Source organism: Poecilia mexicana, unplaced genomic scaffold (genome assembly GCF_051168715.1).
Source record: "Poecilia mexicana isolate PSO_F unplaced genomic scaffold, ASM5116871v1 scaffold_15, whole genome shotgun sequence".
Classification (NCBI taxonomy): Eukaryota; Metazoa; Chordata; class Actinopteri; order Cyprinodontiformes; family Poeciliidae; genus Poecilia; species Poecilia mexicana.
In genome coordinates, this window is record NW_028263384.1 from 9,540,823 (window position 1) to 9,551,792 (window position 10,970).

A 10,970-nucleotide genomic window follows, 5' to 3' on the forward strand; every position below is an offset into this window, starting at 1 on the left:
TGATCTGGCATTTGTAGACAAGAAAAAAAAAACAATTTTTCTTTTCCAGAAAACCTTTTTAAACTTAAACTTCTGTCTCCATCCTGTGAGACCGCAGGAGGGAGACAGGATGCTTCATCATCCTGGTTGATTATGCAGACAGACTGGGAAGCAGCTCTCAGAACCTGACGCTGTTCGCCTCCACTATCAAATATTCAGCACGCAGCTTTTCTTCTGCGCTTTTCTCTGACGCTTAATCTCCACGCTTAGAAGCCTAACGTTGAATGTTGATTCTGTTTACCTGCAGGCGGGAAGCCTCCAGAGCCGCTCCTGACTTCTGTCTGGTAACGAACAGAAACACTAACAGTAAAAAAAAAATGAGTTTAAGAAGCAGCTTGGTTTGGGGAAAATTCTCACCTAGTGCGAAAAACTCATAGCGATGATTTTTGAAAAATACATAATAGCACATGACTGATATGCGTCACAGCTTTCAAAAAGGCAAACATGCTCATGGCTTGATGACCTTTGTCGCATGTCTTCCCTCTCTCTCATAACCCACTCTACTGTCTGACCACAAATACAAATACACTACAGCAAAAAAAAAACTTTAAAAAACCCCTCAAGCTTAGTCAGATTAGATGTAATCACTAAGTATCAATTTTAGAGTCACACCATAGACTCTCTCTTTGAATAAGGTGTGGACTTTGACTGGGCCATTCTCAGGTTTGGTTCTAAACCACTCCATTGCAACTCTAGATATAAATTTATAGCTATTGTTCTGCGTTTATCTAGCCCTGGACAAATTGTTATGAAATATCACCCAATCACCAGGTTTCCCCGACCCAGCTGGAAAATAACATGCTCACATTATGATGCTGCCGCTACCAAACACTCACAATTTTTTAAGAAATTGATTGAATAAATTTCATTCCACATAGCCCCATTCATTTTAACAACAACATTTTGATGATTTAGCTTATAAGGCAGGGGTGTCCAAAGAGTGGCCAGGGGGCCGTTTGTGGCCCTTGATCACATTTCAAGAATAATCTAAACTTGGTTTGATGGTTAAAATGTTAAAATGGAAAATGTAATGTGCAATAAAAAAAAGTATTCATCCAGGATTTGGCTTAAGTTATTAGTAATGGGGACCAAAAACATCCAGTGACCTTTACTAAAATGTAGATCCTATTTAATAAATGTGGACAAATAAAGCAAGATTGAGCCATGAACTGTTAAAAAAAAAATCCAGAAAAAGATGAAAAATCTAGCCTATCATTTGCTGTATTTTTTTTTTGCTTTTAATCTGGCAAATCTGCAAGATCCTTTTTGTTTTAAGCATTCAAAGAACTACAGACGTCTGACTGTTTTGCTTATTTTAATAAAATATAGTGTGTAGTTTATTTAGTGAGTAAAAATAACAAAAAAAGTTTCTGCATTTTTAATTAAAAGTACAAAACATTTCGTGTTGTACTTTATCAAAAAGTACAAAACGGCAAAAAGTTTGGACACCACTGCTATGGGGGTTACAAGTTACGTCTTCAGCACCTGACAGCTCTGATAAAGCAGCAGACAGTGTGGCTGCAGAGATAAAACACCTTCCAACGTCTATGGGACGTGAATCTTCCTCTTTTTTATTCAGCATCCAGATTGTTCCAGTACCTTTCTGCATTCAAAACTTACGTGTTCGAGCTTTTCCTTCCTGCGAAGCCAAACACTGGCCGAGTAGTCCTGCTGCTGGACTGCAGTTATGATGGAGCTGGCCGGGACTGCAGGGGGCTGGAAGCCAAAGCCGATCCCCTGACCCTTCAGGTCGTGGCCTCCTAGTTGGCCCCGGGTCCCTCGCCCCTCCATGGCTGGTTGTTTGACTGATTTCTGCAGCTCAGTCTTAGTTACAGTTTATCTTTTAAAATCTGTTTAAATTGCCTGTTGATGTTCTGTTGATAAGTGTTGAAAACTCTTTTTTCCCCCAGATGCATCATGCACATTTAGCACATCATATTTCTAATAATAATAATAAATTAAAAAACCCATCAGCTGCGTCCATTCAGTTCCAGTCTTTTCAGAGATACAAAAATATGTATAAGATTAGCATTTACAGCTTTCCTCAAATGCATCAAGAAATAGCTTTAGCTGCCGTCATACCCCTGATTTCCTTCTTCACCTCTGTGGGGATCAAGTCCAGAAGCTGAAGGTAATCTTCCAAAATCGATCTGTCCGAAAAGTGAGGATTCATGTTATCACAGTGTCCTGGAAAAGTCTCTGTATTTGATTTAGCCTGAGCCAGACCTGTTAAGCCCTCAGCAGACCAGAGGCTCTGACTAACAGTGATCAGGGCTTCCACTGATCCAGGCATCCCCGGTGTGGATGTGTGTGTGTGTGCGTGTGTGTGTGTGTGTGTGTGTGTGTGTGTGTGTGTGTGTGTGTGTGAGGAAGAGAAGGAGAGAGGAGAAGGGAGGGTGCTGGCAAACCCAGAGAAAGTGAGCGCGGGTAAAAGGAGTGCAGCATCACAGAGAGAGAGAGAGAGAGAGAGAGAGAGAGAGAGAGAGAGGGGAAGGACCCCAGTGAGAAACACCAGTGGATGGACACACCCATTTCTACTTCCCTCTCTCTCTTTTTATATCTTCCTCTCACTCTCTCTTTTTTTTTCCAGTCCTTTCTTGGTTCACAAATGTTTCTCTTGTATTCTTTGTTCTCATGTTTTTCTTTCCTTTAAGTTATTAAATGTGTAAACTACACACATACACACACACACGCACACATAAACACGCATGTTTGTTTCTCTATCTTTTCAAGGACTTTCCTTTGACTTCCGTTCGTTTCTACAGCCTAATCCTGACCTTTACCCTTAACGTAATTATTACCTGCACACACGTAAACCTAACCTCTAACCCAAAACAGGCTGTGGTCCCCACAAGGAGCAGTCGGTCCCCACAACGTTGTATGTGTTAGGCTAATGGTCCCTGCAATGTATCAAATACAAACACACACACACACACACACACACACACACACACACACACACACACACACACACACAAACATGCACACAAACCTAGCACTATCAAAGCAGAGTGGTGCAGTGGAGCTGCAGCACCTCTCTTCCCTTACCTTGTCTCATCGTGCCAGAGAAGCAACAGAGCCGAAAACCTTTAATTGGCACCTCCTGGGCAAACTCCTACACTGTAAAATACTAATTTACTCTATTATTTCAGCCTCCATTCAGAAGGAGCGGCTTTCCTTGATATGTATTTAAAGCTCACTGCAGCCATAGCCACAGTCCTGTCGCTGTTTTAAAAAGAAAGGGTGTCCCCCTTCAGGGAGATGTGTCGCCAAAACAGCGGCTGTGAAAAGAGAATTGAGTTCCCACGATGTGAGCAAGACAACTTTACTTCCACACACAAACACGTTACAAACAGTGGGATCATTCATTAGTGGCTGGCATCCAGAGAGCCTTGTGCACTGAAATGGAAATGATGGATCTTAATTGGATGCCAGAACCTCCAGGTTCTGTTAAAAATGTCAGCAACAGACATCAAAACCATCAACTTAGAGAACTGAACAATCTGCTTGATGTTTTTATGTGAAAAAAAAAAAAATAGAAAAGGACGTCAGGGAAATCAGGGAAATCAATGAAGCTAGCTTTAACAACTAAATATGTCTAGTGATATTGTTATCCTTTCTGGCAAATATTCACTTAATTAGAATATTGTCTTATTTCAGTGTCTCTATTGACTAAGATAGCGTAACTACACTTACGCTGATGTTTTAAAGCCGCTATTTCTGTCCATCATGATGATTTTCCACTTACAGCTAATGAAAACAAATCATTTAAGAGTACCATAATATGCCAGACAAATAAAAATTTTGTTTTTATTACAGAAATGTTGGCTTAATGAAAGGAAAAGAAAATTAAAGTGCATGTTTAATCTGACTGCCTCATCAGAAAGCAAGTTATAGATGGTTGAATATAACTACTTACCTGTGCGTCTATTTAAAAAACTTACTTGTATTAAAACAACAAACAAAATTTTGAAGGACAGGTTGCATTTTGAGTAGTTTGTTTTATTTTTATTTAAAAATGTTCCTTGAAAATTATTGACACACATCTTAAAAATGAATGGAAAACTCTACTGGCATTACATCATTTAAGCGCTCCTGTTGATGGCAGTGCGTAATATATAATATCTTTTATAGGATTTTTAGCACATTTGGAAAGAAGAAGTGCAAACTTTATTCCAGTTTTGACCACCACTTTGAATTAGCTTAATTTCCTTGCATTGCGGTGTTTTATGTATTAACCAAGTCAAATAATTGTGGACAGGATCACTTAAAATCTGAGGTTTTCTTAATCATTTGTTTGAACACCATTTCTTTGGCACAGATGAACTCTGGAAGACGTTCCAGTTTATCTAAAGTTGAAAGGTTGGGATATGTAGAGTGATCGAATAGCTAATCTTACGGGAAGCTAAAGCAGCGCATCTGAACTGTCCATGCTATTGATTCAAAGCTACAGTCAAGAGAAATGCGCATGAAAATCATTTCCCCCACCTCCCACCAAAGTCAACAAAAGCTGGCTTCTCCTGGGTTGTCTTTGAAGGCTGAATATTTGTATGTTTAATTAAAGAAAGACTGGGGTTACTGGGCATGTAGTAAAAGTTAGGGCAATAATCCATAATTCATCTGCGTTTCCTCATTTTCTCATGTGGCAGATAATCTGTTGATTCCAAGAAAATGCTGAGTCATGGACTTTTGGGAGGAAGTAGGCACATTACATCGAGCTCCTTCCACCTCCCCATCCACTTCTCCTGTTTTCAAGTCACATTCCTCTCTGCAAAGCAGCTGCAGCCAGCAACCATCAATGGAAACACCGACTGAATACTGAACATGCAGGTTAATTAGAGAACTTTACTGAACATGGGCCAACTCTGCCCACCCACACACACACACATCCCCGCAAAAAGAAGCCTGCTGCTTCCTAAAAAGCTTTTGAGATTTGAGGCTTGAGAGGAAAAGCTCCGGGCTGTTTGGTATACTGCAAGGGCGTACGATTGATGAAACGCTTCCATTTCATTATCTGGATCAAAAGTGATCCCCAGCTGGAAAAATAAAAATAAAAAAAAGACATAAATTAAAGCGTAAAACTTTCAGGGAAAGCTTTGTGGGCTAATTGCATCATTGCTGTTTGCAGAAAACAGCAATGATGTAAAACGTAGCATCAGTAAAACATCCGACAGAGTTTATTGCCGTCAAATGCAGCAGTGCACATGCTGTCATTAGCCGTCTGTTTATACCACAGAAGAGAGAGAGAGAGAGAGAGAGAGAGAGAGAGAGAGGGTGGGGAGGCAGCAGGCAGTAATTTATTAATGCAGTCATCGGTACAACAGCCTTAAGTGAATTATTAGTCAGGAAATGATAACTGCTGCTTATTTGTTCGGCTAGGAGAGGTTAGCCAATTTTAAATGTTTATACTTCATACTGAACACTTTCGACATTAGAAAAATAAGAAAGTTCATAACAGTATTGGGTTATTTTCCTTAATATTCTGAGGCACCGGGTTTGTAAAATTGCCACCATCAACGGCTATTTACATTTCTTTATTTTTATTTTTACTTTTTTACTCTTACATTAAATCCTTTTTGGGGATTTTTGGTCAGATAAAATGAACAAATTTAGTATGTTTTTCCTAAATACCTGCTAAGAGTTTCTTCTTTAAATACTTTTTGGCTTTCTAAGATTTTTTAAAAGTCTTCAGTATTTGGTAAAATTCTTTTTTTAAGCCACATAACTTTGACCAAATACTCCTGGTTATCCTTCCATCAGCTTTTCAAAATAGTTTGCTGGAATTTTGTTGTGGGAATGTTCTCAGGTTTGGACGATCCCTTTTTTCCCTCCAAACGTCACGGCTGTCATTATGGCCAAACCTTTTAACTTTAGTGTCTACAAACCCCTGGACACGTCTGTGGAAATTCAGGCCTTGATCCTGAATTTACAAACTGTAGCACAGTTTTTAAAAGTTGCTTTCAAAGTAATGGCTAATTCCTTGCTGAGTGGCCCTTGGCCTGTTTTTGAAGAGGTCCAATCTGACGGTGTCAAGTTTCTTGTCATCATCTTCACAAGACCCTTTGGTGTTGCTTGAGTTTGAGACTAAAGCTTTGCTTAAAAAACACATTTATTTCTGAAACCCAAAACTTACAAACTACTTAAAAGCATGGTATCATCATCATCATCATCATCATCATCATCATCATTTTTGGGACCAAAATGGTTATTAAATAATGGATGACATTTTAGCCTGAAATCTACCCAGATAGCACAGAATGATTGAAACAACATTGAATCAATGTCAGCCAGAAACATTGAATCAACGTTGAACGCTGACATTGAAACAACATTGAAAGTGGTCGGTGACTTGTATGTTGAATCAACGTTAGGGTTTCAACCATAACTGACATTATATCAATGTTGATTCAACCATCATCTGTATGTCAACTTGTATGCATACTTGTGTTGATAGTACATTGAATCAGTTATGAATCAATGTTGATTCTACATTATATCAATGTTGAGTCAGCCATCATCTGAACGTGGATCTGCATCCGGATTTCGGTTGATTCTACATTGAATCAATGTTGATTCAACACTCATTTGACTGTGGATCTGCATGCATATTTGTGTTGATTCCACATTGAATAAGTTAGGAATCAATGGTGATTCAACCATCATCTGAACGTGGATCTGCATGCATATTTGTGTTGATTCTACATTGAATCAATGTTGATTAAACACTCATTTGACTGTGGATCTGCATGCATATTTGTGTTGATTCTACATTGAATAAGTTAGGAATCAATGGTGATTCAACCATCATCTGAACGTGGATCTGCATGCATATTTGTGTTGATTCTACATTGAATCAGTTAGGAATCAATGTTCATTCAACCATCATTTGACTGTGGATCTGCATGCAGATTTGTGTTGATTCTACATTGAATCAATGTTGATTAAACACTCATTTGACTGTGGATCTGCATGCATATTTGTGTTGATTCTACATTGAATAAGTTAGGAATCAATGGTGATTCAACCATCATCTGAACGTGGATCTGCATGCATATCTGTGTTGATTCTACATTGAATCAGTTAGGAATCAACGTTCATTCAACCATCATTTGACTGTGGATCTGCATGCATATTTGTGTTGATTCTACATTGAATCAATGTTGATTCAACACTCATTTGACTGTGGATCTGCATGCATATTTGTGTTGATTCTACATTGAATAAGTTAGGAATCAATGGTGATTCAACCATCATCTGAACGTGGATCTGCATGCATATCTGTGTTGATTCTACATTGAATCAGTTAGGAATCAACGTTCATTCAACCATCAGCTGAACGTGGATCTGCATGCAGATTTGTGTTAATTCTACATTGAATCAATGTTGATTCAACACTCATTTGACTGTGGATGTACATGCAGATTTGGGTTGTTTTTATATTGAATGAAAGCTAAGGATTTATGTACATTTTACGTCTGATAGGTCTACATCATAACATGCCACTAAAAGTTTCTTCACTGGTGTTAAACACTGTATTATTGGCAGATGATGCGTAAACTGTGTACAAAGGTTTAAAAATGACAACATGGGTTTGATTTAACATTTTATTTAAGAAAAGAGGGACAGATCTTTAAACATATTTGATTCCTTTTTGACTGTCAAAACAACAGTCTGTTGTCCACAGAAGAACAGAGTCCATGAAGTTAAGCTTTGTACTGTATGAAGTAGGGAAACAGTACAAGTTGTGGTAACCCCAGTTTGACTCTGGTTGGCGTCACTTTGATTCCTTGTGATGTTTTCCTCTCGTTCTGGTGCGTAATGAAGCCACTTCTTGACAGTTTTGCTGCAGTCCTCAAGAGTCAGCTTTCGGTCAAACTGCAGAGCAACAGCTGAAAAAAATAAAAGTGAGGAAGGTGCCAGTTAGAAATATGATAAACATTTGAAAAGTTCTGAAACACAATGAAAGATTAAACACTGTACTGGTTACAGGTCTGAGAACAAATACAAACCATATAGTTCCCCATGTGCACTCACTGTTAAATTAATATCTTAATCTTTCATTAATATTTATCTTAATGTTTACATATACAACTGCATTTACCCATCAAGCTGCAGTATAGTGTAGGATTTATGATATTGATATTAAATCAATATTTAAAATAAAGGGCTGTTTATCAGAAAACCTAACAATAAAACTCAGGGAGGATCAGGTTTATTTAACACACCAGAGACAAATAAATCGAACAAAAGGTGATTTATAGTGTAGTTGGAAAAATTATAATTTATACAGAATAAACTTCCATCAAATAGCTGGTTCAATCTTCCAACTACAAATATTTCCAAATAAGTTGATTAAATTCCTTAAAAAGTGTCTATATGCTAATAAAGATCCCACACAAGTAACAATAGTCCAGTTCAATTTAACCAGTTACCAATCCAAGGATCAACAGACTGAATCAGTCATTAGCAGGTTTAGTTCAGTGTTTCACCTGCCTTACATGTTAAGTGTTTCCCTTCTGCCTCACCTGGATTGAATCTGTGGATGATTAACAACCTTCTGCACTTCTTGATGGCTGCAGACGGTCATGTAATCATCCAACTCAGCTGTTCTGGTACAGAGGCTCATTTAAGCACGACCCTAAGCATATCATAATAAAAAGTTAAAAACAAGTGATTACTATCACAACAATTTAAAGCCCACCTGGACCAGCCAGCCTTACACTTCCTTGTCCACCACATGTTCTCCCAGACCAAACAATAGGCCCCGCCCTATTTTAAAAACTCAAATCCCACAAAATCTCGCAGGATTTCATACTTAGGCGTGGAGTGGTGGGTAGGATGAAAATAATACAAAAGGAGACATGACCTCAATTATTAAAAATATCCGTTTTGCCCCAAAATAACCAGGATTACTATGGGCACAAAACAATGCCCTTATTTTTCAATAAACACATTTAAGATCAAAGTAATATTGAAAAACTTACCATAAAAGTGCTCAGCGGAGAATTCAATTCAGAAGCCGGTAGCAAACAAGCCAGCAGCAAAGTGGCTTTTTGGTTGGGACAAACCACAAGTGTAAAATTGGGGAGGTGGACTGTACAACTCCTAGTACAGACTTGTAGATGTTTTTGTGTCAACACATTATGCACAGTCAGTAATAATATTTACAGACAAGTAAGAAAATGTACAGAAAGGAATCACAACCCACTGTTCTCAACATGTAGTGCTTAATTTGAAACATGATTAACCCCCACCTAGTAATAAAATGTTCTGACCCAGAGCTCAAGGAGGGGGAGGGAAGAAGGGATGAGAGGGGGTAAAGAGGAGAAGGTTGGGAGGAGCGGCTGGGTGGGGGAGGTTTGGGAGGGAGTAGGGGGAGATGAGGAGGTGATGAGGGCTGCAACAAACTGCCCAGATTCCACACAACGGTAAATAAACGTTGAATTATAGTTAGAATGGTTGATTTTTGGTTGAGGTCAACAACTGACGGTTGATCAACCATCAAACAACCATCCACCTCCAGCCAAGTAACCAATGTTGAAACTGTGTCATTGAGTCAATGTTGTTTTGTGGTTGAAATCTAATGAATGAAATGCTAATGTCTGATCAACGACTGATCAATGTTGAATTAATGTTGAATCAATGTCAGCTCTTTTGCCACACCCCTTCCCCTCCTCTCCTCCTCATCAGAGCTCTGGGTCAGAGCATTTTATTAGTGAGTGGGGGGTATTACATTCTAAATTAACCTCTGTAAAGGATAGTGGGTGAAGATTCATTTCTGTACATTTTCTTTCTTTTTCATAAAAAAGTCCTACTGACCATTTGTGTGTGATATATTGACACAAAAACATCTACAACTTACTACAAGGAGTGGAGCAGTCCACCCCCACCATTTACATGAGTGGGATGTCCCAAACACACAGCCACTTCGCTGTTGGCTTGTTGGCAAAAGATGTTAATTCAATGTTGAATTGCCATCATGTGCAATCTGGGCAGGTGCAGAGCTATGGGGGGGGTGGGGCTGGGGGTGCGATTTCAAGTCGCTTAAATATCTGATTATAGACTGAGAAAGTCTACCGCCTGTTGAGAAAGGTCTATTTAATGTTAAAGTTACTTTCCCTCAATGGAATATATACTAGTCAGTCCCAGTGACCGTTTCACTCACGGTTTAGCCGATGTGTGTCCTGGGTAAAGATCAACCAAAAATTGCAGACCAACCTCCCCGCCCCTCGCTCAACAGTTTCTGGTAGCGCAGGCGATAAACGTCAGGGGCCTGGTGATTCGTTAGGGGTCCGGTAATTAGCCCCGCCCCCCGGCCCAACGCTGACTTGTTCCGCTAGTGAATCTGGGTACAGAACGGAATCACAACTCAGTGTTGTCAACACATAGTGCTTAAGTTAAAATGTGATTAACCCTCACCTAAAAGGGGTTGTGCTGTGGTGGCACAGGGGTTAAGCACAAACCACAATCAAGGCCTCAGTCCTCAACACAGCTGTCACAGGTTCAATTCCTGACCTTGGCAACCTTTGCTGCATTACCCCCCTTCTCTCATTACCCACTTTCCTGTCAATTAACTATCAAATAAAGGCCACTAGCCAAAACAATCTTTTAAAAAATTAAAAACCCTCACTTAAAATTAAAGTTGTTTCACCCGATTGAGGGGTAGATGGGCCCAGGTGGGGGGAAAGAGGTGTGTGTGTGTTTTTGGCGGGTGGAGGGAAGGGGGTTGGGCGTTTGAATGGCAGGCGGTGGTGAGGGGTGCAAAAAACACCTGAACACTTTGATTACTAGTTTTTCCCCAAACCTTATCCTCAAGGCAAACTGACCTGCATGCTTCAGCAAAACCTTGTTAATCAAATGTTAATTAAAATCATGTGTGCTGAATTAGGGAACTGGCTAAAACTTGCAGGGCAGTGTGCCTGGTGCCAGTG

The 10,970-nt window shown here is 39.4% G+C and overlaps 1 protein-coding gene and 1 long non-coding RNA gene across 2 annotated transcripts in view; both read right to left on the reverse strand.

The window, feature by feature from the left end:
* LOC106929829 (inactive phospholipase D5) overlaps positions 1-1,830 on the reverse strand; it is a 52,498-nt gene extending 50,668 nt beyond the window's left edge. The window contains exon 1 of the mRNA XM_088013434.1: positions 1,660-1,830. Coding sequence (XP_087869560.1) covers positions 1,660-1,830 — 171 coding nt within the window. The remainder of the gene's footprint in view (positions 1-1,659) is intronic.
* Positions 1,831-7,629: 5,799 nt separating this feature from the next.
* On the reverse strand, positions 7,630-8,845 carry LOC148155289 (uncharacterized). Its single transcript, XR_015765455.1, has 2 exons — positions 8,565-8,845; positions 7,630-7,928 (listed from the first exon to the last, which is right to left on the reverse strand). It is a non-coding gene; the product is annotated as an uncharacterized LOC148155289 (long non-coding RNA).
* Between the last annotated feature and the right edge of the window lie 2,125 nt (positions 8,846-10,970).